The following is a 27,953-nucleotide window of genomic DNA, read 5'->3' on the forward strand; positions in this document are numbered from 1 at the left end:
AATGATCTGCTCATATTGAGATATTTACAGTATATGCTATTGCAGACACTGTTTAGACAAATGTGAGCACAGTTTGAGATTTTTTTGAGATCTTTTCTGAAACTCTAGAAGAGGGGAGTTTATTTCTCAGAAAAATTTGAGAAGCAGGGTGTTTATATGGATTTTTTATTTTTTTTTTAAGGTAATTGTATCTCACTGTTCTGGCGTTTTCAGAATTGTGAGATATAAACTAAGAATTGCAAGAAGAGAAGCTCAGATTTGTAAAATATAAACTCGTAATTTGGGGGGAAAAATAATTCAGAATTTACACTTTTTTTCTTCCAATTCTGAGTTGACGTCTCACAATTTGGGAAAAAAAAACGTCGGAATTGAGAGATAAAAAGTAACATTTACCTTTTTCATTCTGTGGCAAAAAAAAAAAAAAAACAGAATTGCAAGTTGTAAACCTAAGGGAAAAAATCTGAACCACAAGATGTAAACTTCTCAGATTTCTGAGTTTGTATATCGCAATTCTGTTTTTTTGTTTTTGTTTTGTTTCCTTTGCCACAGAATGCAAAATTTGAAAAGGTAAATGTGACTTTTTGTCTTTCAATTCTGACTTTTTTCTCTACATTTTAAGTTTACATCTTGCAATTCTGATTTTTTTTCTCAGATTTCTGACTTTACATCTCATAATTCTGTTTTTTTTTTTTTTTGCCACAGAATGAAAAATTAAAAAAGGTAAATGCAACTTTTTGTCTTTTAATTCTGACCTTCTTCTCAGATTTCTGAGTTTACATCTTGCAATTCTGAATTTCTTTCTCAGATTTCTGAATTTGTATATTGCAACTTTTTTTTTTTTTTTTTTGCCAGAATGCAGAATTAAAAAAGGTAAATGCAACTTTTGTCTTTCAATTCTGACTTGTTTTCTGTACGTTGTAAGTTTACATCTTGCAATTCTGATTTTTTTTCTAAGATTTCTGACTTTACATCTCATAATTCTGTTTTTGTTTTTTTTTTAGCCACAGAATGAAAAATTAAAAAAGGTAAATGTAACTTTTATCTCTCAATTTTGACTTTTTTTCTCACAAACGAGTTTACATTTCACAAATCTGACTTATCTTGCTATTCTGATTGTGTAAAAAAAAAAAAAAAAAGTTTAAAAAAAAGATTAAAAACTCACAATTACTTTATAACATTTTTTTTTATCCCATGTGACAGGCTTCCATAGGTTTAGGCAAACATCTCAGTTTCATTTAATGTCATTCACTTATAGGACAAACAATTGAGAAATTAAAGAGATATCTGTTTTTATTTGATCTTTTATTTTATCGTCTTAATCGCAAATGTTTCTTTTAAAGATGTTTAGAACTGAATTTACATTTACAAAGTTAAGTCCATAGTTCTTACACAGGGTAAACTGAATGTGGACAACAGTTTTGGATAAATTTGATGAAAAATCTTTGACCTGATAGCAGATTGGAATCTTGAAAAACAGAATCAAAGCCTTTGTTTTTTTCAGAGTAAACGTCTCAGTTTGCTCTTAATTTATGTTTATTGCTGTCTAGGGAAGGAGCTGAGATGTGATTTTCTTACATCAGATAAAATAGTTTGAAGTTGTTCTTTCACATTTGTTGAACTTGGAGTTCTTTAACGAAGGTAATTGAATAAAGCACTCAAAGCACTCACTGACCCGTGTATTTAGTTAGGCTCATCTCAGCGCAGCACAGTGAATTTGGTGTCAGGTGATGTTTTAATCTTGGAGGTACGCTTTTACATAAACACTTCCTCATGATTAAGAGGACACTAAATCACGGCAGCTGGGTTTACAGCACATTTCATTCAGAAACTGAAATCATGCGTCTGTATGCCATCACGGTCCACATCCCCTGATATCCTTCAAACAAAACCAGAATTAGTTACTCTGTCTGCTGGAAGTTTCCTTCTTCAATCTAAAACCAATATTTCAAACCGACAACGTTGTTTTGTCTGTGGAACACAAAATTAATTTTGATTCTTTAAATCTCTTTGCAAATTCTGCTTTGTGCTTTATAGTAAAAAACCCACCCTGTGAGTTTGAGTGACATGAGGGTGAGTAAACAATGACAGGATTTTCCTTTTTGGGTAAACTGTTTCTTTAACAAGACACTAGAATAAACAGTCTCTCGTTGGACTGAAAGCAAGCAAGGTGTTTGTGATAAACTGTCACTTGCACAGTCTTTGGACTTTATCTCCTCTCTCTTCTCTGCAGATTTATTCTCAGCGGCCTTCATGTGAAGAGAGAGGATTTAACACGGGAGAAACAGGCCACCATTAGCCATCTAAGCAGCTTGTATGCGTTTATGGAAGCTATTTGCTGGCTGTTTTTGTCCAGCCTCGAGGTCTATGTCCCGGTCATGATCCCAGCAGGGACACAATCTGCGTCTGAAGTGCAGGAGGTGCCACAACAAAACAGCACGTAATAGGATGGAGTGACTCGGAGGGGTTAGTTAAGAAGCAAGCCGAGCATGAAGCGCTGAATGCTTGACTCGACACGCAAAAAGAGAAGGAAAACATGCCGAAGCCCTCTGGCTGTCGCTCACTCCCGCTGAAAAGAACGAGGCGGTTTTTAAATAACATGCCACTGACACTCGTTATTTTTTTCTCCTGAGAACAAAAGACTCTAAATTTCTTCTCTAGAGTTTCAGAAGAAATTTAAACAATGACTCAACTCTGCTCAGGGGTGCGTTTCCCAAAAGCGACGTAAGCCAACTATGGTCGCAAGTTCTGTCGTTACCAACATAGTTCAACGATTCGGTGTTTCCCAAAACCACAGTTCAAATGAACATTCATGTTGAACTACAGCTCTTGACCTGTGGTTAGAAGCTCCTTGTTTGTAAGACATATGGGCTCAATAAGCATGCAGTACAATCTGTATCTTCCATTTTATGTAAATATAAATGCATTTTAATCTATGTATTTTTGCGCGTGCTCTATAAGCGCCGTTTTTCTTCTTCATCTTGGTTTTTAACGGCGGCTGGAAGAGTGCCGTTTTTGAGTAGTGCGCATGTGCATAAATGCCCCGGGAACCCCGGAGTATGACGTAAGTGGGAAACCGCAATGAATCAAGCATGAAATAAAACGAAATGACATATTTAAAAAATATTAAATTAGTCATCAGGTGCAATGTTTAATATAGCTGCACTTTAGAGATCTCTAATCAGTTGTATAGCAGAAAGTAGGGACTTTAAGCAACAGCTTCCAATGAAAGGGCTACGATGACCGGAAGTAGGCTGTAACCCCGCCGTAGCCGAGAACGTAAAAATCATTAAGCAACTAGGTGCTGATGCCAACAGCAGACATATCTTTGTACAAGTGAAAACATCGTTAAAATTGTCTTAAGTTTAAAACGTATCAACACAGATTAAATGAATGACTAATGGTAGAATCGTATACTGATGGAATTACAGTGGTACATACTATAAAATGTAACATTTATCTACCTAATCTGTGACATTGTAAAGACTACGGCAAACCAGCCGTTCTTCCATAGTAGACGGCTACAGTAGAACGTCAAGAAGTGGCAGTTGAAGTCGTGAACGCACAATATGACGTCGGAAAGCCGTTGCCGTTCCATCCGTGGCTGCTGCTTAAAGTCCCTATTATTACTCCACCACAGCGTGAGACGTCATTAAAAGGTCATGAAACCCCCTTTCAGCACTGGTTAGTTCTTACCACCAATCTTAAAGGGGTCATCAGATGCCCATTTTCCACAAGTTCATATGATTCTTTAGGGTCTTAATGAAAAGTCTATAATATACTTTGGTTAAAAATTCTCAATAGTTGTGTAAAACAACACCCTTTTTACCTTAACAAAATGAGCTCTGCAAAAATCATCTCATTCTGGTCGAGGCTGCTTTAAATGCAAATGAGCTCTGCTCGCCACGCCCCTCTCTTCTCTCTGTGGAGAGACAAGCCTGTTTACTTTAGCCACATTTAGCTACATTTAGCCACTAAAGTTGCTAACTAGCACATTATTAGGAAACGCGATCGCAGTGATTCATAAAAAACCCTTATACTCACTTCTGCCATAAGTGAAGCTGGATCACGAATGATTTGCACGAACATAGAGGGATATATGTAGATCGGGAGGCGCGTTCCCTTCACAAACAAACGTAATCTACGACGTAGACCTAATAAACCTAATAAACGACGACCACTATGTTCATTATTACATCCAGCAACACAACACCTCAATCGCTCAATCGGAGAGATTCTTATCTAACTTGCATCCCTGCTCTGGCATGAAACAAAGAGAGTGGTCTGTTACAGCTGATCTGAGGTAAGACGCTCATGTCAATCAACTTTTTTAAGACTTATTTGGCCGCGTTTATAATCCTTTTGATGGATTGCGTCATGGAGTTGTAAAAACCGCTATTATACTCACTCCATGAATGAATGACGTTTGTGCCGAATTCTTACAAAGCAAACAAAAACTCTATATAACTATATAAAAATAACTATATAAAAATACATTTCAATATCTATTTCGGGGTCTATTTAGGTAAGTGTGGATGGCCTACTACAGCCATTTATAATGATTTAATAATGCATATTTTTATGTATTGTAATTCTTTTAGTAGTTTATTTATTGAACATTGAAAAGTATGTTCCTTGCTGATTCCCACCCACCCCCCCACCCCCATATATACGTTTATATGTTCGCCCTGTTTCAAAAATACAGATAATGGCCAAAAGATATATTGGTAGGAAATATATTTACATAAATATATTTTAAAATATATTTTAGGAAAAAATATATTAAATATAAATATATTTTGATATAAATATTTTTTCATTTCTAAATATATTTTGGCCATTTTTGTATATTTTGAAATATATTTTTTACTGTATTGGACGCAATAGATGCTGCGTTTGTAAATACAGACAGTAATTTTTTCAAATAATTTTGTAAAATTATGTTCAATATCGTTTTATGTGATTATATTTTTTCCCCATATGTGTTTATATATTCAAGGTGTTTTAAAAATACAGATAATGGCCAAAAGATATACTGATAGGAAATATATTTACATAAATATATTTTAAAACATATTTTAGGAAAATATATATTAAATATAAATATTTTATGGTATGTTTTAATATATAAATATATTTTGGCCGTTGAAATTTTTCAAATATTTTTTTAAAATGATTTACAATAAAATTAACAAAATTGCATGTACAAAATATGAGAGTAAGCCTTCTGTACAATTACAATAGAATATGTAACAGTTCAATCATTTTGTTGAAGTAAAGCTTCAAGCTTCAAAGCTTGCTGAATTCTTTTTTTTTTTTTTTTTTTTGTAGAAAAGGCCATCTTGCCGTTTTGCTCCAACCTGTGTGACTTGAATGCACCTGAGTTTGTAATTAATTACGAATTCCAAACACAAACTAAGAGCCTTCCTTTTAAAGCTCAGTACTTTTACTGTACGTGAATAATTGCCTAATTTGTGTTCATTTCTCCAAATGAATTTTAGCAGATGCATGTGAGAAAAAACAGCTGAAACAACTAAGAAATCATCTCATCTCCTGAACTATGAAAGAACAATAACATTTTCATCCGGCAAGTCAAAACAGCTCTAGACTTGAGGGAGTTCTTTATTCTGATTGTGAATGTAGATCAAAGCTGCAGTGAATTAGAGGTCAGTGATGGAGTCAATACGCCGGCTTCAGATTCACTCAGAACGAAGCCTGCCATGAAAATGATATTGCATCCATTGTGCGAAAGAACTCTATGAACTCTGTTGTTTTGCAGGGAATAGATTGATTGCTTTGCAGAAATGGCTGTTGCGGGCATGTGAGTAAATGCATCTAGCTTGGCTTCCATCTGACAGCCTCATTTGTGCTTTATTGTTTCTTTTGCTTTGTTGCAGCTGCCCAGAGAGCAATATAACAACATAAAAACTAAAACCACTCTGTTTAATTTGATTTTGAAGATGACATGAATCAAACAAGGCCTTCGTGCGCCAACACCTTGACTGTTTGTGCCTAAACACTTGAACACAGGTATTTGGCTTGGACGTGGGCTGATGTTCTCAGCAGTGTTTGTATATCTTGTTCTGTGATTGTTGAATGGTTCTTTTGCATGTCCTGTCCACTATGCAGCATGATCCTATGCAGATCTTGAACCCTAGGCATCAACTCTAAGGAACTTCAAAGGTGACATGAAAATCTGACTTTTTCCATGTTTAAGTGCTATAATCGGGTCCCCGGTGCATCTACAGTACCAACCTAGAAAACGTGAAAAAGAACAACCCAGAGCAGTGGATTTAAAGGAGAAGTCCACTTCCAGAACAAAAATTTACATATAATGTACTCACCCCCTTGTGATCCAAGATGTTCATGTCTTTCTTTCTTCAGTCATAAAGAAATTATGTTTTTTGAGTAAAACATTTCAGGATTTTTCTTCATATAATGGACTGATATGGTGCCCCGATTTTGAACTTCCAAAATGCAGTTTAAACGATCCCAACTTTCTAGCGAAACGATAAAAAAAAAATACAATTTATACACTCTTTAATGTCATATAAATTAATGTCAAACACTCGTCTGTTTTTTTCCGGTTCATGACAGTTAGGGTATGTCGAAAAACTCCTTTTTTGTTAAGAGTATTTGGTCTTTACATGTTCACGTTGCAAAGACTGGGTCGGAACTTCTGCAGCGATGTAGGATGATTTTGAAACTTTTATTTAAGGTTGAGGGAGGAAATACAATTGGAGATTTTTGACATACCCTAACGGTCTTGAGCCAAAATACACAGAGTTCAGGGAGAGCGAGACAAGACGAGCATTTGAGATGAAAAAAGTATTTCAGTTTTATTGTTTTTAATAACCCTTCTTCCTCGGCTGCAATTGTTTACAACTGCATTTGGGATCGTTTGAAGCCGCATTTAAACTGCATTTTGGAAATTCAAAATTAGGGCACCATATCAGTCCATTATATGGGGAAAAATCCTGAAATGTTTTCCTCAAAAAACACCATTTCTTTATGACTGAAGAAAGAAAGACACAAACATCTTGGATGACAAGGGGGTGAGTACATTATCTGTAAATTGTTGTTCTGGAAGTGGACTTCTCCTTTAACTTATTTACTGTATATTACGCTGCTGCCACACAGATCTAATATAAACATGATTTCTTTCCCAACTGTTTACCTTCAACAACATAACCGACTGTTTTTCGTAACTCCTGTGTGTTTTTGACATAAACTTACTCACATGCCATGTGACAACTGCTTTTAGTGCATGTGCTTCATATGTGTGCGCTTACAAAACCGTATATAAGAAGTTTGAACTAATATGGTTTAAAACGTATGATTTCAGTGCGATAGACATGATAATCTAAACCAGGGGTGCCCAACCCTGTTCCTGGAGATCGACTTTCCTGCAGAGTTTAGTTCCAACCCTAAACAAACACACCTGTCTGTAATTATCAAGTGCTCCTTCAGATCCTAATTAGCTGGTTCAGGTGTATTTGGTCAGGGTTGGAGCTGAACTTTGCAGTTGTAAACAATCACAGCCGAGGAAGAAGGGTTTTATCTAGCGAAGCGATTGGTTATTTTCATTAAAAACAATACAACTGAAATACTTTTTTATCTCAAACGCTCATCCTATCTTGCTCTCCAGGACCAGGGTTGAGCACCCCGATCTAAACCAAACTGAGGTTTTTTAGTAGAGTATCTGAGGTAGGAGCTATAAAGGCACAGCCTTGTTCTGGAAAAGGGGGCGGGGAGCAGCAGCTCATTTGCATTTAAAGAGACATGCATGAAAACAATGTGTTTCTGCTTCCACTGAAAATAGGCATTTTCAGAGTGATATAATCTGGGGTATTTTGAGCTGAAACTTCACATTTTGGGGACATCTGAGAATTAGATTTCATCTTGTAAAAAGTGGCATGATAGGTCTTCTAATCCAAATGTTAACTAATCTAACAAGACACTTCTGTGAGGTAGAAAAAGTAGATTTTTTTATCACTTTAAAACTTCAAACCTAAATGGGAGGACTGTGAAGCTTTGAAGCCTCGACAGCAGTGATTTACCGTCAGCGTGCATGTTGTGGCTTCTTCTGCCTTCAGGCAACGATCACATTTATTAGATAAGTGCACATGAACGTCACCACAATGCCATAATCGCTATTGGGAAACTGAATTTTCTTTGATATTTTTTTTTTTTTTTTTTTTTACTTGGCATTGGTAATTGTAAACGCTGGGTCTACAATTTATTTAGTGCACATTTTGTGTAGTGTTGATTCTCAGATTAAGCGCTGTTTACAAGTGAAAACCGTCCAAACAGCTCTAAATGAATATGTAAGGGTTTTATTATAGATTATACACTGGTATTTTAGCAAGAAGCAAGAATTTTAAAGTTATGTCTTTATGTGTTTATCAGCTGTTTGGACTCTCGTTCTGACGGCACCCATTCACTGCAGAGGATCCACTGGTGAGCAAGTCATGCAATGCTACATTTTTCTTGTTCCCATGAAGAAACTCATTTTGGGTGCCTAATTTTTAAGAGATTTTTGTTTTCGCGTGAACTATTCCTTTAAAGCAAAAGAGACACTACATACTAAAACATTTCTCAAATTCATGCAGATTTTTTAAAGTTTTTCCCCCCACTGAAATGTAGTTGTTGATATCATTACTAAGAAAAATCTCTGATAAATAGTATTTTTATTGGTAATCTCAATATGTGACCACAAAACCAATCCTATTTTTTTTTTAAATTGAGATTTATACATCATCTGAACAATATTTGGCTGAGATACAACTGTTTGAAAATCTGAAATCTGAGGGTGCAAAAAAAATCATAGTATTAAGAAAAAAGCCTTTAAAGTTGTCCAAATTAAGTTTTTTAGCAATGCATATTACTCATCAAAAATTAAGTTTTGATATATTTACAGTGGGAAATTTACAAAATATCTTCATGGAACATGATTTTTACTTAATATCCTAATGATTTTTGACATAAAAGAAAAATCGATCATTTTGACCCATACAGTGTATTTTTGGCTACTGCTACAAATATACCCGTGCTACTTAAGGTCTGGGGTTTTTCACATTTGTTTCTAAAAATCTCTAACAGATATGTCAGGTCTTGTGAAAGAGTTTCCGCTTAATGCCACATTAGAGTGGATGAAATATAAATGACTTCAAATGGAGTGTATCCGTGTCCCATTTTGAGTTGAACCATCCCAGGTGTCCTTAGCAACAGTCCCAGATGTCCCTGGGGTTTTTCCATGGCTTTCCACAAATTGTAATGTAATCAATAGTAATGCCTTCAGTCATGTCATCGAGTGAAAAATCTGTAGCGGCTCTCCGGGGTTGCTATAGATCTCTCAGGATGGGCCGTGTTCAAACGCAGCCGTCTGAGAGAGATCTATTGGGTAATAACACCAGAGACTCTCGTCGCAATCATTATTACGATTGCCATTACGCAAGCTCGTGAGCGAGAGCCAAGCGTGATTCATCTAATGGCTGGAAGGTAAACAGAGGTAGAGAGTGTATATCATCTCTTTCAGGTGTCATTACTGTGTACTTTAGAGTCCAGCGAGCGCCAGAGAGCCATGATTTAATGATCTTTCATGTACACGACAGACGCTGCTTTCACTGACTCTTTGTTGGTCTTACCTGGACGCATTCTTATGCTGAAAGGACAACTTATGAAATGTTACAGAATAACTGTAAATCCAGTGTACGTAAATATATACACTACAATTCAAAAGTTCTGTCAGTAGGATTTAAAAAATAAATGAGTAAGACAATGTTTTTGTGGTAGCACTTTACTGTAAGGCGTTATTTGTTAAAATAGTTCATGATACTTTTATTACACTATTTATTTATCTTTGTTAATGTCAGGTAATAAAAATACAGTCGTTCACTGTTTGTTCATGTTAGTTCAAAGTGCATTAACCAATGTTAACAAGCACAACTTTTGATTTTAATAATGCATTAGTAAATGCTGAAATGAACATTAAGATTAATAAATGCTGTAGAAGCATTGTTCATTCTTAGTTCATGTTAACTAATGAACCTTGTTGTAAAGTGTTACCGTTTTTATTAAGCATAAGGATGCAGTAATTTATGGAAGCTTGTTTCCACCAAAGGGTAAAAACAAAGTAAAAGCAACTATTTATATCACAATTCAGACTTTTTTCTCGCAATTTTGCATTTATATAATTCTCGATTAACCTTAGTTTATCAGTTATAAAAAAAGCCTCAATTAACTAATTTATCAATTACCTATTTTTAATTTTTATTCTTTGAATAAAAAGAATAAAAGAATACATTTTTTAATTTATTCTTTCTTGCAATTGCAAGGAAAAATGTCAGAATGCCAAGTCTATATTTTGCTATTCTTACTTTGTTCTCAGAATTGCAAGTTTGTCTTTTTATATCTTTTTTTTTATATATCTTGCAATTTTAATAAAGAATTGTCAGAACTGTGAAATAAGTTTTTCTTTTTTTCATTCTGTGGTGGTAATTTTGAAATTTCAGTACTAAATTGACCAAAAGTGAAAATTCAAAGATTCCAGAAAAATAAATAAATAAATAAATAAAAATAAATAAATAAACCATACATATAAATAAATATAAATAAATAAACAAACACACACACATATATAATTTATCAATTATCTAAACTTTTTAGGCTCTACAATACTCTACAATATTTTATTAAATAATAATAATAAAAAAAAAAATCCTCCAAAATATTTTTTTTTTCTTGTGATGGGAAAAGAAACTTTTTTTCTCATAATTACAAGGAAAAAATGTCTAGTTTTTATTTTGCTATGCTTACTTTTTCTCAGCATCACAAGTTAATATTTTTTTAAATATCGTTTTTATATCTTGCAATTCTAAGAAAGAATTGTCAGAACTGTGTCAGAAAGATTTTTGAAAACATCTGAAATGTTTCAGCATATTAAAATGATTTCTGAAGGATCATGTGACACTAGACTACAGTAATGATGCTGAAAATTCAGATTTGATCACAGGAATAAATTACATTTTAAAATACATTTAAACAGAAAACAGTTATTTTAAAATGCATTTATATATTATAACTATTATTATTATATTATTATAACTGTTTTACTGTATTTTTAATCTTGTCTTCTGCTTGGTGAGCAGAAGAGACTTATTTCAAAAGCATTTACTATAAATACCTTACAAACCCCAAACTATTATATATATTCGGGTTTGAGTGCAATAAGAAACTTGAAACAGTTCAAGAATGTAATTAACATGGTTTATTTCAGAGCATTGGGTCTTGACAGCGTTAAACAAAACTGATATTCTCTTAGAAACTATCATCCACTCCTGACTGGTATAAATGGTTAACTAGAATTATAAATACACAATAACAGCACTGAAATGTATAAACAAACTTGTTTCTTTTTCATGTCCAGTTTAATCTCTGGTCACAACGTGTAAAATCCAATGGAAGTGGTTCACAGGGTCCAACAGTAGATTGGCACAATGAGAAGACCGACGGAATGAGCCGCAAACAAACATTTACAAACTAGAAGCAACTAGAAGAAGTCGGGTTAAAAAGGCAATGTAAGACAGAACTTCAGCAACAAAGCAGAATCATTTTTGAACAGTAGCCACACACACACACACACGGACTACTTCGTTTCCAGGAATGTATGAGAAGCTTTAATCGTAACACTTGACGTACAGTATTCAGTCTGCTCTCAAAGGCCACATGCACCCTGCAGGGAAATCAGGCTGTCACTCATTTAATGAGAACAATTTTATGTAGGATTAACTTTGTAATTACTTTAAAATTGTCTAGCAATTTAATGAGTGAATTGTGGTTTTAAGAAATAGCAAGTAATATTAAATATGACATTTTAAAGGCAACTAATATGACGTTCTTTAAAAATACCTAACGGCAAGTTGGTAAAAGCAGTTATTCTCAGTGTAGGTAAAATGTCCAAGGGGGCCTCGAGATGATTTAAAAAGATTTGTAATGTTTATTTGAATTCATTTTAAATTTCTAAATCTGGAAAAAAAAAAAAAATTAAATGAATACAAGCCTAAAACATTTAGGGCATTTTTATCATGAATATATGCGTTTATTTATTTACTCTGAAATATTTTATTTAAAAAAAAAAAAAAAAAATATTAATATTAAAAAAATCCTTATCCTTAATCCTTTAAATTTATAGGGACCTTCAAATGATTTTAATTTGAAAATTGTAATTAATTTGAAATTCTAGTCATAGAAAAGTTCTTACATTTTCATTTATATATATATATATATATATATATATATATTTTTTTTTTTTTTTTTTTAATTTATCCCCTTTGCATCAAATTATAGTGATTTTATTATTATTATTTATTCCAATTTATAAATGTATATATTTTTTCCAATTTAAATTTAAGCAAGATTTTACTTAGAATTAATTTTCAAATATATTGGGGTGCCATACTCAAAAATACTTACAAAAATACTTTATACTGCTAAATAAAAAATGCAACTAAAACATGTTTTTTAAAAATCTTTATTGTTAATCTTTTAAAATAAGAGGGGCTGTCAAATTATTATAATGATTAATGTTTATCAATAATTTTATTTAATTTTAAATTCTAGACCATTTTACATTAATAAAACATTTAGGTTCATTTATTTATTTATTTTTTAAGTAAAAATTTTACTTAAAATATATTTTTTAAATCCTTAATCCTTCAAATTAAGTGAGGCCTTCAAATGATTTCAAATTTAATTATACTTATTCAATTTAATTGTAAATTAATTAATAATAAACCAATATATTTTATAGAGTAAAAATTGTCAGTAAAATATATATATTTTAAATATATTTCCTTCAAAACTCCAAAAAATTCATTTCCATTCAAAAAGGTTGAGAACCACTGGGTTAATAAAATTGTAAATACAACACATTTTTAAAAACTGTTATTGTTAATCTTACAAAATAAGAGGGGCTGTCAAATTATTATAATGATTAATGATTAAAAATAATTTTAATTAATTTTGCTTTCGCATTTAGGTCATTTTATTTATTTATTTATGTTAGGCATGCCTTTTTTTTAAGTACAAATTTTTAGTGAAATATTTATTTACAAACATTATCAAATTAAGTGAGGCCTTCAGATGATTTCAATTTTAATAGTAATTATAAAATTGAATTCTAAATTAATAAATATTTAGGGCATTATAAACCATACTCCAATATATTTTAGATTGAGTAAAATATATATATTTTTTAATATATTTTTCCTCCAAATATTGTTTTGAACAATTTTGGGCATTGGCTTCAAAAAGGTTGAGAACCACTGGGTTAAACTGTTGACATTCATCTATCTTTTTTTAGGGACATGTTATGCAAAATGTTCAGTGCTGTATTCTGTACACACACAAAATGACAAATTAAGGAATTGTAATTTGTAAATTGCTTAACCGTCTGCTAAATGAATAAATGTAAATGCATTTCAACTTTGCATTGTGCACGTGGCCATAGAGAAGCAACAATCGTCTCAGAGACTCTCACCTATTCACATGTACAGTAGCTGCTGGTAATATCTAAAACTAGATTCTCTCTTGAACCACATCCTCAAAATCCTCCTGCATTTATACAAATAATTTAAAAAAAGCCCACGAAGGGCCTGGGCCGGGGCCGTCTCATAAGATCCACATCTCAAGTTCTGTACAAGCAAATAAAATATGAGCTCTTTAAAACATCCATTTCTCTTAACAAAATAATCTGATCCATTAAAAGTTCACATAGCAAAAAAGGTAACAGATCTCCATACATATATTTATACTGTATATACACACACATACTATTTTGGCAGACAGAACACGGAGTAGTTCTTTATTGTAAACAGCTTTCTTCCTTCCTCCAACACATCCGCACACGACGTCTCGTTACATTCATGGCTCCAGTTCTAATTCCTCCTAATACTCAAAAGTTTGTGCTTGTAGAAAGACCTGGAGCGAAGTTCGGCCTCGTCGACACCCACCTGCCCCCGGAGACCGGCGGCGCCGAGGAGGAGAGACACGGACGGGGGACGGATGGACACGGGAACGGGACGTAGAGGAGGCCTTGGTTTCGCTCGCTCCGTTTCGTTCTGAAGCGTTTCCGGCCACCGGCGGCTCTCGGTACACGCCGACCCTGGGAGAGGATTTATGGGATTTGGCGGGACGCTTCGGCACCCTCTCAGTTCTCCTCGTCCGTGATGTAGTCCTCCCCGACCGCCTTCTCCGCGACGGTCTCCGGGATGACGTCCAGGCTGCGGCGGCCCTTGGAGCCCGAGCCCGACCCCGACGAGGGTCCCGTTCCGCCCTTGACCAGGTTACAGGTGAGTGCGGCGTAGTGGATCTGTTTCAGGTTTTCCAGCACTTCTGCCCGAGCGTGTTTCAGCAGATCGGCCTGGCCCTGAAAACACACACAAGCAGAGACAAGGGGTCTCAATCACTAATAACCGCATACAGGTATTCTTGCAAAAATATTTTCTTGTTCATGCATAGACCTGTTCTTATCCGTGCATGTAACTTCAGCTGATTTTTTATGAGGAATCTATCTCAGATCATGCTCTAATGCCCATTATTTTTTTGTTACTTGTTCTAAGGTCATAAGGATCGGCTATCATTCTACTAAAATAAATAAATGCTAAAGTGAAATGAATATGTAAATGGGTGTCAAGTTTAATAAGTTTAGGTTGAAGTACTAAAATATTTTTGAAACTAATTAAAATGACAAAAGAACAGAAAATCAACTACAATTACAAAACATAAAAACTAAAATTTAAATAAAATTACTGAAAATATAAAAATTGACTTCAAATACTATAATATTTATATTTTTATAGTAAAAAAAAAGTTTATTGACAAATAATGTAGTATAGACAAATAATTACGAAAATCTTGTAAAGAATATTAAAATTGACAAAAGCACCTAACAAAATTACTAAAAGTAAAAAAAAAAACGTTGAAGAAAAATATTTTGTATTTTGTAAAAACGTTTGTATTTGATGTAATTAAAAAAAGTTTAGCGACAAATACTGTAAAAAAGCTAAAGAAAAATATTAATATAAAATATCAAACTAATAAAACTGAAAAAAGCACATAACAAATTGATAAAAATTTTAAGACAATATTGAAAATGGAAAATTTACAAAATGGATTGGTAAATAATGCAAAATTAAGAAAAATATTGTACAAACATACAATTGACAAGCACTTTACAAAATGACTAAAACGTAAATCAAAATATTAAATAAGTTACTTCAAAATATTCATAAATACTAAAAAAAAATTTATACTTTTTCTTTATTTTTAAGTACTTGCAAAAATGAAACTACGGTTAATCTCACATGGTTAAATAAGCCTGGTTGATGTGTCTATCACTAGTTTTTAACTTGGCTTAAAATGAATTTTAATTACCTTGATGAATTGAATATAATGAATGAATATATGCATATCCAGTAATTGTGATTGGTCTTCTTCCTTGCATGTATTTGCATACTAAATACTGATTATCTTCTTGCATCTATTTAATAATCAATAGCTGCCAGCAGGATTTTATTTATGCTTAACCAAATGTCTAACACCTAAACATAGTCAGCCTTTAACACTTTTTTTTTTTTGTTTGCCTTGTGTAAGCACTGAGGTATTTCCTTCAGGAAATGCAAATCTAGTTAACGGTGCTGTTCTGAATTCTATTACAGGCTATTTGCTTTTTATTCCACAGGAGGTTGTACAACCCCCGAATTAAACAGTCAGTGTCCCAAAACTGCCACATTGGTTGAGAAACTATTAATATTCATTAAATATTCAAGATGTTAACTGCGATACATCACAGCATCTTAAATCATAAGGAGCACGTCTGAATGTTAAAATCTTCTTAGGGTAAAATATATGCAAATCGTCATCTCAAATGGGAGCAGAATGTTTCACAGGTGCTAAACGTCCGTTTAAAGTCTCAGCTGTGATCACCTTTAAAATCGTGATGTTCCAGGTGAAGCTCTCCACGGATTTGTGGAGTTTTCTTCCCTTCAGTCCCTCCTTCATCGCCATGTCGTGCAGTTTCTCATGGAACTCCATTGCTGAAATGACAGATTCAGAAGTTCAGATTAGAGACAAAAATGTACAATATTTTTAAGTTTTTTTAATTAAATAAATATATTTTTATTTTTAATTTTTATATTTATTTTATTTTATTTTTTTTAATATTTATATTTAAATATATATTTCAAGTACTACCCACTTTTTTTTCTTTTTTTTTTTTTTTATCTTTTTGGTGATAAAAACTTCATTTATTTGACCAAAAATACAGTAAAACAGGAATGTTCTGAAATATTATTCTAATTTAGAATAACTGTTTTCTATTTTAATATATTGTAAAATGTAATTTATTGCTGTGATCAAAGCTGAATTTTCAGCATCATTACTTCAGTCTTCAGTGTCACATGATCCTTCCGAAATCATTCTAATATGCTGAAACTCACAAAACATTTCTTATTATTATAAATGTTGAAAACAGTTGTGCTGCTTCAAATTTAAAAATTTGATACAGTTTTTTAGGATTCTGTCATGAATAAAAAGTTTAGAACAGAAAAAAACTGCATTTATTTAAAATATAAATCTTTTGCAACATTATAAATGTTTTTACTGTGACATTTGACTAATTGTATGCATCCTTGCTAAATATTATTAATTTATTATAATTGATTTATTAAAAAAAATGGACTGATCATAAAGTTTTAAACAGTAGTGTAAATTTTAACATTTATGTATTTGCAATTTGCAATTAAAAATTTGAGAAATCATGCCTTCAATCAAACAACCATTGTGACAAAGATTGAACATGTTAATTTAAGAACAAAATCAGCAAAAAACTATGAACAAAGAAAAATATTTATTTATTTCCATTTACACTACCCGTCAAAAGTTTTTGAACAGTAAGATTTCTTTTAAAAAGAAGTCTCTTCTGCTCACCAAGCTTGGATTTATTTGACCAAAAATACAGTAAAAACAAATATATTTGTTTTGTAATGAATAATGAAATATTATTCTAATTTAAAATAACTGTTTTCTATTTTAATATATTTCAAAATGTAATTCATTTCTGTGATTTTTTGAAAAAAAAAAAATTACAGAAATTAATGCTATTATTTAACAAGGATGCTTTAAATCAATCAAAAGTGATGATAAAGACATTTATAATGTTACAAAAAATTATATTTCAGATAAATGCTGTTCTTCGGAAAAAAAATATATTAGGCTATTTTCCAAATAATAATAATAAATGTTTTTTGAGCAGCAAATCAGCATATTAGAATGATTTCAAAAGGATCATGTGACTGGAGTAATGATACTAAAAATTCAGCTTTAAAATCAAAGGAATAAATTGCAATTAAAATATATTCAAATAGAAAATTGTTATTTTAAATAGTAAAAATATTTCAAAATTTTACTGTTTTTGATGATCAAATAAATGCAGGCTTGGTGAGCAGAAAAGACTTGAAAACTGAAATTTTCTTGCATTTAAAATCAGAGATGTTATTCAAACATCATGCTCTCTAAAATCATTGCAAACACATCAAGAATAGAGTCCAAAATTTAGTTTTGGCTCAACATGCACAACTCACCCATAGGGCTAAACAAGAAGGATGGCTTGTGGCCAATGTGAGATTTTACAAGCTATCTGAACTCCAGCCTCAACTAGTCAAGCCTTACATGCATTCATAAGCTTTGACAACTTTAGTAACCAGGATCAAAGAAACTATGGGATGTGGGCACACGCTTCAAACAAACGCATTCACTTCCTGTCATCTCAACACCACCACCAGGCCAGTTTATTCTGTTGTTTCGGATTAAAGCCTCGTGGGAGACACGAGGATGGGGCCTATTGTGTCACACGCAGCAGATCTCTCTCATTGTGTTTGGCGTTTTCATCGTCCTGACTGGCGGCTTGTTGCGGTAAACTGCGAGCGTCTAGTTTCTCCTTGAGCCACGCGGCGCAAACGAGGACGTTAAACGCTTGTGACGCGACCAGAAAACAGGGGTCTAATACACACTTAAAACAAAAAGAGAGGAAGACGAGAAAGAAGGGAGGAAGCAGCAATGAGAAGATGCGCGCGTGGGCGCAGGAGACAGACAGACACGAATCCTTTCAGCCTGCATTAGCATCAAGGCAGAGAACACAGAAGAGATTTGTCACCCAGGAACCGCATCGTTCTGTTTCTGTCTTTGTCTTTCTTTTATTTGCACTGATCTGAAGAACGGACACTGAGGAGAGGAAACATCTCTTTTTAGGGACAGTTTGGTGCACCGCACCAACAATATGATGCACGTGGCACGCAAATATGACAAGATACGAGTGAAAATGCAGTCCAGTTTCAGTCTGACTGGCTGCTTTCAATGCCACTTCCAGAACTTTGATCAGCTTGCCAGGAAACAAATCTACAATGAACACTTGATGAAGAAGAACTGAGCACAGGATTTGCTAAAGTTCGTCAGACTGATTGATTGCGGTTGAATCTGAACAATAATCTAAATGACAATTCTGACATAAAAGTACCATAAAAGAAAATTAAAATTCCAAATGACTATATTCTGAAGTCATATAATTGTTTTGAGTGTAGGTTTATTATCATTTACTTAAACTACAGCTATTAAAAAGATTTTTGAAATGAAGCTGAAATAAAATAAAATAAAATAAATATAAGAGGGAAAACTAAATAAAAATTAGAAATGGTGTCTTGGCAACTAACTAAAAGAAGTAATAATAAAAAAAAAAAAATACTAAAGCTAAACTAAAACTGAAATAAAAATGAATTAAACCTAAATATACATTAAACTAAATAAATAAATAAATAAATTTACTACAAATTAAACTAAAATAAAAGAGTGAAACTGAAAAATATAAAAATAAAAGCTAATTCAAAATATTAATAAACTCTAATCACATATAAATAATACTAAAATAATAATTGTTGTATAAAAACATGTTAACCACATAAAAAATAATTAATTGAAATATTAATTAAAAACTATAATTGTATTAAAAAACAAATGCTAGAATAACACTGTGTGAGGAACACACTGAAATGTGAAATTATTAAAAATAGATATTAAATATTAAATTTGTTAATAGTAAAATTGTTGTATAAAAACATGTTAAGCACATAAAAAAAATTAAAAATGAAATTAAAATTAAAACTGAAATATATAAAACTAAAAGCTCATTTTAAACATTAAAAAATATAATTGTATGTATGTATATAACTGAGAGGAACAGATTGAAATAAAAAAATACTAAAAATAGTTATATTAAAATTGTTACATAAAAACATGTTAAGCACATAAAAAAAATCACTAAAAATTAAATTAAAATTAAAACTGAAAAACAAAAAAAAACAAAAAACACATATACATACATACATATATATATATATATATATATATATAAATTTTAATATTTAAATATTCATTTAAATATTAATTAAAAACTATAATTGTGTTTTCTGGGGAACAAACAAATTTTTAATTCTATTTAAAGAGGTTATGTTAAAATTATTATAAAAAACTAACACAAACAGTGAAAGATCAAAGTCAATAAAAATTAAACAAATTAAAATACGGAAAATCAAATGTAATTCAAACCATTATTTAAAAAATTCTACAAATTATAAGTAAAACTATTATATATAAATCTAACTAATAATACTAAAATAAAATAATACTATAAAACTATAAAAAATGCTAAGATACTACAATAATTGATAATGACTATAATCTATAAATTAAAGTATAACATACACTAATTATTCTTAAAAAATAATCCTATAAAAGTATACATAATTCGAAAATAGCAGTTTGTGTGAGAAACAGACTGAAAATTTAAATTGTTTTTCCCTGAAAATCATTTTCTCTCCTGAGGGGGGAAAAGGGACAACTGGACTATTAAGCTTCTTTTTGTATTGCACTATTAGTCCTTTTTGGATAGTGACATGTTTACAATGGAATTTTTTGGTTTAGGAACACTAAACTGAACAGCAGAAACATCAGAATACATGCATCAACTTGCATGTTTGGTGTTCAGCAACTTTGCAAAGCACAGTTAAGAAATGAGAAGGAATTAGGATAAATACTGTTATAAAAACACCTGAATGACTAACAATGGGAACGTCTATCAAACCCTGCGCTGTTTCTGTCTTTCTGTGTACATTAGCGAGAACGTGCGAGAGTTAATCCACCTATAAACGCGCATCTGTTGCGCATCCTCTGCCATGATATCTAGGTGTGCAAACGCTCCCCCAGCTGTAAACCCTCTCTAAAAGGAGATCGCGGCTTAAACAGCGCTCTCTAGATGCAGATCGCTGGCCAATGAGGCGGCACACAAGCCTAGGGAGACAGTGTTTGACTTTGTACAAATAGAGCAATAATGCTCAAGAGGGGGAAGCCATTACGGCGAGCCGCACGAGCATATTTCAAGATGATTTGTATTCATTCCTGACGTTACTTTCACACTCTGTTAACCTCGGTGGTGGTGGGCTCTTGCGTCTGCGAGCCCCTCGGATTTGACGGCGGTAAGCAAGGAGAGGTGCTGTCGGGTTAATGATGCGTGATCGTGCCGGGGAAAGCGGCCAATGGTGCTCCGACGGCTCTTCGTGGCAGGGGTTGCCTAGCAACATACTGTAGGAAGAGTGGGAAAACCCGGGCTGTCATTCCACACGCGCGGCGCCTCTGTGGATGCGAGCTCTGTGACACAGCGCAGACAGCATGAAAGAACGCCGCAGCGCACCACTGCATGTGCGAAGGCGGCGGCGTGCTTCTAAGACACCTGCGCATCACTTCCTAGCCTTTTATGTGCTTTAAATGACTTCATTTTACACAAATGCCTGTAGTCTAGCATGCCGCACAGCTATGCTTCATGCACAGCCTGTCAACCGTAATAACGAGAGAGACTTCAATGGCAGCATGCTGGTGCATCAAAACATTTTCATGCATGCTTTTTAGATGCACAGATTTGTGCATAAACAGATTAAAGGAATGGTTCACCCAGAACTGAAAATGTGCATCCTCAGGCCACCCAAGATGAGTTTGAAACAGATTTTGAGATGTATGTAATTACATCTCTTGTTCACCAATGGATGCTCTGTAGTGAATGGGTGCCGTCAGAATGAGAGTCCAAACAGCTGATAAAAACATCACAATAACCCACAAGTAATACACACAGCTCCAGTCCATCAATTAACAGTTTGTGAAGTGAAAAGTTGCATGTTTATAAGATGTTTTGATAAGATGTTTTAACTTTAAACTGTCGGTTCTGGACAAAATATGAGCCCATAATACAGACAAAACCATAATGTGATGATAATTTTTTTTTAAATTGAGATTTATACATCATCTGAAAGCTGAATAAATAAGCTTTCCATTAATGTATATTGCATATTATAATATTTGGCTGAGATACAACTATTTGAAAATCTGGAATCTGAGGGTGGAGGAAAAAAAAAAAACCCGAAATATTGAGAAAATCGCCTTTAAAGTTGTCTAAATGAAGTGCTTAGCAATGCATAATCAAAAATTACGTTTTGATACATTTACGGTAGGAAATATACAAACTATCTTAATGGAATGTGATCTTAATATCCTAATGATTTTTAGCATAAAAGAAAAATTGATAATTTTGACCCATACAACGTATTGTTGGCTGTTGCTACAAATATACCTGTGCTACTTAAGTTCCAAAGTCACATATTTGTTTTGAACTGTTCTGGATGGTATTTGCTTGTAAACAGTGCTAGATTTGTGCAGATCTCTCTGATTCAGACGACTTTTTCAGTGGAGAAAGCAATATTATGAATTATGGATTCATACGCAATGGTTTGGTTTTTTAGTAAAAAGTGTCAAAATGATGGATTTGTTTCTCACAAACACACAGCTTTTTGGCTTCACAAGATGTTAATTGATGGACTGGAGTGGTGTGGATTACTTGTGGATTATTATGATGTTTTAATCAACTGTTTGGACTCTCATTCTGACGGTACCCTTTCACTGCAGAGGATCCATCGCTGAGCAAGTAATAGAATGCTAAATATCTTCAAATCTGTTCTGATGAAGAAACAAACTCATCTACATCTTGAAAGGCCTGAGTATGAGTACATTATCATCAATACACACTGTATACACCTTATTTTAAGCACAAGAGCCAGTGCCTTTTGTAATTTAAACATGACCCTGGACCACAAAACCAGTCATAAGGATCATTTTTATTTATTTATTTAGATTTATAGGATAGAACAATATTTGGTCGAGATACAACTATCTTAAAAACCTGGAATTTGAGGGTGCAAAAAAAAACAAAAATCTAAATATTGAGGAAATCAAGGAAAAATTCTCTTAGCAATGCATATTACTAATCAAAAATTAAGTTTTGATATATTTACGGTAGGAAATTTACTAAATATCTTCATGGAACATGATCTTTACTTATTATTCTAATGATTTTGCATAAAAGTATTTTTGGCTATTGCTACAAATATACCCGTGCTAATTAAGTCTGATTTTGTGGTATGTATGTGCGAGAACTTCAGTGTAATTCACTAGTTATTTTAGAGATGTACATTGCGCTGCTTTATAAAGCATGACATTTTTCGTCACATTATTTTATTGCAACAAACAAACTCGCTGGTTTGTAGCACAAATATTTTTAGCGTTTACTGTACACATTCGTGTAGTTATCTATAATGGATAATGATTTAGAAGTGTCGCACATTAACAGAAAATAGCTTAATTCCATGTTGCAAAATACATTATTGCATTGCATCATGTTTTTTTTCTTGCATACTCATCCCTGTTGCAAAAAAACAGCAAATTCAAAACATAAAGCTTCATTACTGTGTATGGGCCAACTCAATTTTAAAACACACAGAAATGTGCTTTCTCTATTCAACCTGCAGATAATCATAATTGTTTTAATAAGCGTTTTTGTCAGCCACTTTGACCCTGTATTTTCAGTTCTGCACTTAGTGTCATGTTTTTATTACATTGTGTCAAGCTGGGACCCTTTCAGGACCATCAATTATATTTATGGAAACCAAGGTTTTAAATTAGTCCACTTTGGGCTAGTTATTATCCCCTGCTGGTAGAAAGTTTTTTATTAATGATAATTCAAAAACAATCACAGTATACTGTTGAGGTCAAAAGTTGACATCCCCCTTTCAGAATTTCAGAAATTATAATTATTTTACCAAAATAAGAGGGATCATACAAAATGCATGTTATTGTTTATTTAGAACTGACCTGAATACGATATTTCACATAAAATTAATTTACATATAGTCCACAAGAGAAAATAATAGTTGAAATTACGAAAATGACCCTATAACTATTATTATGTAACTATTATTTTCTCTTGCAGACTATATGTAAACAATGTGAAATATCTTATTCAGGTCAATACTAAATGAACAATAACATGCATTTTGTATTAACACCTTTTATTTTGGTAAAATAATTAATATTTTGCAGATTCTGAAAGGGGAATGTAAACATTTGACCTCAACTGTATAGTATGCTACAATTGTTTTTTTGTTTGTTTTTTTGCATGCATTTTTGGCTTAGATGCAATGTTATTTTTTATCATTTAATATAAATATTTTTCTAAAGCATTCTTTAATATTAGTTTAGAATTAGTTTTTTTTTTTACGTATTTAATTTAGTTCAAGGAAACTTAAACATTTTTCATTAATGTTTTTTCAGTTTAACTTAATTCACATTTTTTATCTAATGCTTCCATCTTTATTTTAATTACAGAAAACAGGTCTACATGCAAGCCATGCATTTGATTTACTCATCAAATTTAAAGCACAGCTCCCGCTGGCATCAGGGTGATTGTTAGTGCACAAATTTTCAAATATTTACAGCAAAAGTATATACCCCATAGATCTCTTAAATCGCCTGGAGCACTGACCGGTACTGCTTTACTCAAAAGGCAGCATGTTATTTACTCTGCCTGCAGATCAATACCTGCTCGGTCTTTTGCAGTGGCCAGTTTTGATTATTCAGGGCTGTCGATGACGGAGTTTTCCACTGGATTCCACGGGGGAACGGGCAAGTATTGACCCACTTCTTCCAATTCACAGTTAACAGCTCGAGCTCCTAGTACAGCTCCATCGGTCCATCTCTGCCACACCTCAAGAGAAGTAAAGCTACCGCCGGTGGGCTGTTCATCCACATTAACTAATGTGTTCATGTGGGACCCTGACGTGCGCCAGGCGGAGATGGGCTTTTTAAGACAGGCAAGAAACCGCGGAGATTGATTTACAGTGTTTACTGCAGATCAGACAAAGGCGTTCTCTGTGCGCTCGTGCTGGGACAAAAGAGGATGAATATTTGATGTGGCCACAGACTCGGGGAAATCAATAAAAGCTTTGTGGTTTTGTCTCACTTCTGACGCAGGATGTTAAACTGCATTAAAAGTGGTGAAAAATTAGAGTGTTAAGCAGAGGAAATCAAAGATGAAAGCAGCTGAGGAATAGTTTAATGATGAACTACAGTACATCTTCACAAGGTGTTCCAAGTGGATGTTTGCATGTTGCTATGGTCTTCTGAGTAGTTCTTTGTGTGTTTTTTATGCAGTAATCTTGTTCTTAGTGGTTGTTCGCTTGCTCTAAGTTAATATAATGCTGCTATTTAGATGGTAACCACCTCTCAGAACACCTTAGCAAACATATGCCATGTCTTGGCAACCACCCACACTCCTGCATCATGTGGAGTTTTGCAAAGGCAAGAAACACTCACGCTTTCTTCAGAAAATGTAAAGATAGATCATTCTAAAGCTGTAACTCAGCATTTGCAAGGGTGCAAGTCCGATCATTTAGAACAAAAGCAGTATGATTTGAAGAACTAAGTTTTGTGTTAACATTTGCTACTTAGTTCGCTAGGGACAGTTCGCCCAAAAAAGAAAATGTGCTGTTAATTTACTCACCCTCAGGCCATCCAAGATGTAGGTGCAGTTTTATATTTATACTGGTTCATATTGACATATTGCTCTAAGTGTTTGCTGCGTAAAATTATCAGTCGATTTTCGCATTGGTCTGAACAAAAACAGCACGAGCTGACTGAAAATGCAAATTCAATCTCTGCCAGCAGGAGGTGCTTTTGGAGCAGCAGAATTAGTTTCCCTGCTTTATCAGGCATTGTAGGAAAGATGGAATTAGGCATGGGCAATTTTTCAGATTTTATCAATTAATTTGATTTTATTTTTTGCCACAATTTTATTATTTTTAGAAATGAAGGAATCACGATTTTGAACAGAAATAAATACCAACGTCAGAATTAAACATTTTTGACAACAGTAAAGAGAAATGAACGATCCAACTGCATGTCAGCGCACGTGATTATTTCCCCCCCGACACATTTATGGTAATTACTTTTCCCAGAGATTTACAAGCTTTAGCCTATTGTTTGCATTTGAACGCGGATTTCTTCCAGCAGCTGCGAAGGCACTTGCGCTCACTGCTGCTTCCGGCAGGGACACTAAACACGGCCACGGCAGAATAACTGTTGCAGAAACACTGTATTTCATGATTGTTATAGACTGTGTGACGTCACATGCAGTACTGCCGGTGGCAACGACCCCCGCGGTGGCACGGTTGTCATTGCGACAGGCACAGCCTTACTCAATATATCATCAGGAGCCACGCGTATTCATTTTTTATATGTTAACATTAAGTTTCTTGATATGCTTTTTTAATTCTAAAAAAGGCTTGCATTTAATTAATGACCAAAACCATGCTTTCAGATAGAAATCTTTTTTACTGTTCGACTGAAGAAAAAAAGTCACCTGCATCTTAGATGTACTGAGAGTGAGGAAATTAACAGCACATTTACATTTTTGGGTGAAATAAAAAGTTCTGGCATGAAACTCTAGATGGTGCAGTCCGATAGGTCTAACTTAATCTGATATAATGACATTATTATGACATGGCACAGATGGTTGGTTCTCCCCTGTATCAGTAGCCAGTGAGCTCGTTGCTCAACATTCAAATATATGACTAGCAATGTTGCCAAGTCCACGGTTTTCCCGCGTAATTTGGGCTACTTCAACACTCTTGCCGCGGGTTGTTTTTCTTTTCCACGGGTTAAAGTGACCACGATAACGTAATGCTAATTTTACAAGGGAAACCCATGTATTTTACCCCCCGGAACGCGATTAGGCTACTTTTGGGCTAGTTTTTCATTTGTTGTGAAAACCTGGCAACCCTGAGTTGCAGCGTGCTTCAGAAACCCTCCACCTTCCCCAGCTCCACCTGTATAGATCTGCTACGGGGTGACTCGTGTATGCTATATGGAGGTTATTTCACGTATATGTGCAGCAACAGTATTTCTTACACGCTCACAGATGCATGTTGTGAATGTATTGGCAGTAGCAAGTCTCAAGTCGGTACTTGCTCTGCCGCAGCAGCAGCAAACCAAACACAATAACATGTCACGTACATTATGCCAATCCATCTGAGAGTTTTCAAGACAAAACTATCCCTTTAAGAATTTATACAACTCCCAATCTTAAATATGTGCAACAGTAACAACTGAAAAGCATTAATAATTGCTGTGCATCAAGATTGCCCATGCCAAACAGGATAGAAAATGACACGTCGTATTGAATCAAATCGACAAAATTATTGATTTAGCATTGGCTTGACAAAACAGAATGGTGGTGTGTGCATTTGGGCGCGGCCCTGATGATTGTTCATCGAGAGAACATCTAATGAACTCTAACAGCTTCCTGTGCCAAGATTCCATCAGCTGCGATCAATGAAACACACCGCCAACCTCCCACATCGATCAGCTGCCAATCACTGTCTCCCAGCAACACAAATGAGATGCAGAAAAAAACAAAATGATTATCAATTTTTCCACTCTGCATCACAAGGTTTTATGAACACTGTAGGAAATAAACAAATAAAAGGCAACAGGAAAATGAGGAAATGTGAATCACATCAGGAATGATGTACATTTCTTTTTTTTTCACTTCATGCTTTGCCTCACTTGTAAAAAAACAAAACTTGAAATAGCATCATTTGCCTGGTTATGTTTAATTTTTTTAGATTAAATTTGGATTCCTCCGTCTGATTTGATTTGTGAGATCAGAAGTGAAACTACATTGTGCACTTCAAAAAAAAAAATCAATGCATTTTCAAAAGGCCACAGATGCACCTTAAAATTGCACAAATGCTTGATAAAACACGCCGCCTTTCTTTTGCATTCGGCTTTTCTCTTTCATTTTGAAACAAATGCAATTGAGCCCGATCTTTGGTGATTACACCGTGCAGCTGTTGGCGTCACATTGATTGCATGGCTTTGATAGGCCATAGATGTTTACCCTTTTAGTATCCCGTTAATTAGACAACACAGAGCGGATGACACTATTCAGAGTCAAAAACCCCTACTTGAACGGTGTTTGAAAAGCAGGACATCACACAGGTGAAGAGATACGCACAATGAGTCTTATATAACATGCCGTGGCATAATTAGTTCTTTCTCTTTGAGCTTTTTTAGTATGAACGCACTTGTGTTTCTTTTCTATTTCAGAGGGAGCTGCGATCGAAGGGCCGCGTCGATCGGCTGTGTTCTAAGAATCACCCGTCCCTTGTGGAACACTGTGTCTTTCTCTCGCTCGCCTCATACGATTTTTCATTCTTACCTGTTTTCTGGACTTGCAGTATTCGCTCGTACACGCCTTCTGAGTTCTCCAGCAGGGTTCGGCTGGTCTGGATCATCTGTGAACATGGGAGAAAGGGACAAGTAATGAGCATCTGTGTGGTTGCTGTACGAATCGGATGACAGCTCATTTGTAGTGTGTCACAGTAGCCTGTAGCCTGCAGATACTTGTGTACGTTCAGAGGTCATAAGAAAATGTAACAAATATATATTCCAGTCATACAGGAAAT

At 33.9% G+C, this 27,953-nt stretch overlaps 1 protein-coding gene across 1 annotated transcript in view; it reads right to left on the reverse strand.

The window, feature by feature from the left end:
* Window positions 1–11,243: 11,243 nt before the first annotated feature.
* The window catches only part of LOC127178984 (inactive phospholipase C-like protein 2), a 53,815-nt gene continuing 37,105 nt past the window's right edge, over window positions 11,244–27,953 (reverse strand). Inside the window, exons 4-6 of the mRNA XM_051132213.1 lie at window positions 27,707–27,782; window positions 15,985–16,094; window positions 11,244–14,425 (exon numbers count right to left, since the gene is read on the reverse strand). Coding sequence (XP_050988170.1) covers window positions 14,207–14,425; window positions 15,985–16,094; window positions 27,707–27,782 — 405 coding nt within the window. The 3' untranslated portion in view covers window positions 11,244–14,206. The remainder of the gene's footprint in view (window positions 14,426–15,984; window positions 16,095–27,706; window positions 27,783–27,953) is intronic.

This window comes from Labeo rohita, chromosome 16 (assembly GCF_022985175.1).
Source record: "Labeo rohita strain BAU-BD-2019 chromosome 16, IGBB_LRoh.1.0, whole genome shotgun sequence".
NCBI lineage: Eukaryota > Metazoa > Chordata > Actinopteri > Cypriniformes > Cyprinidae > Labeo > Labeo rohita.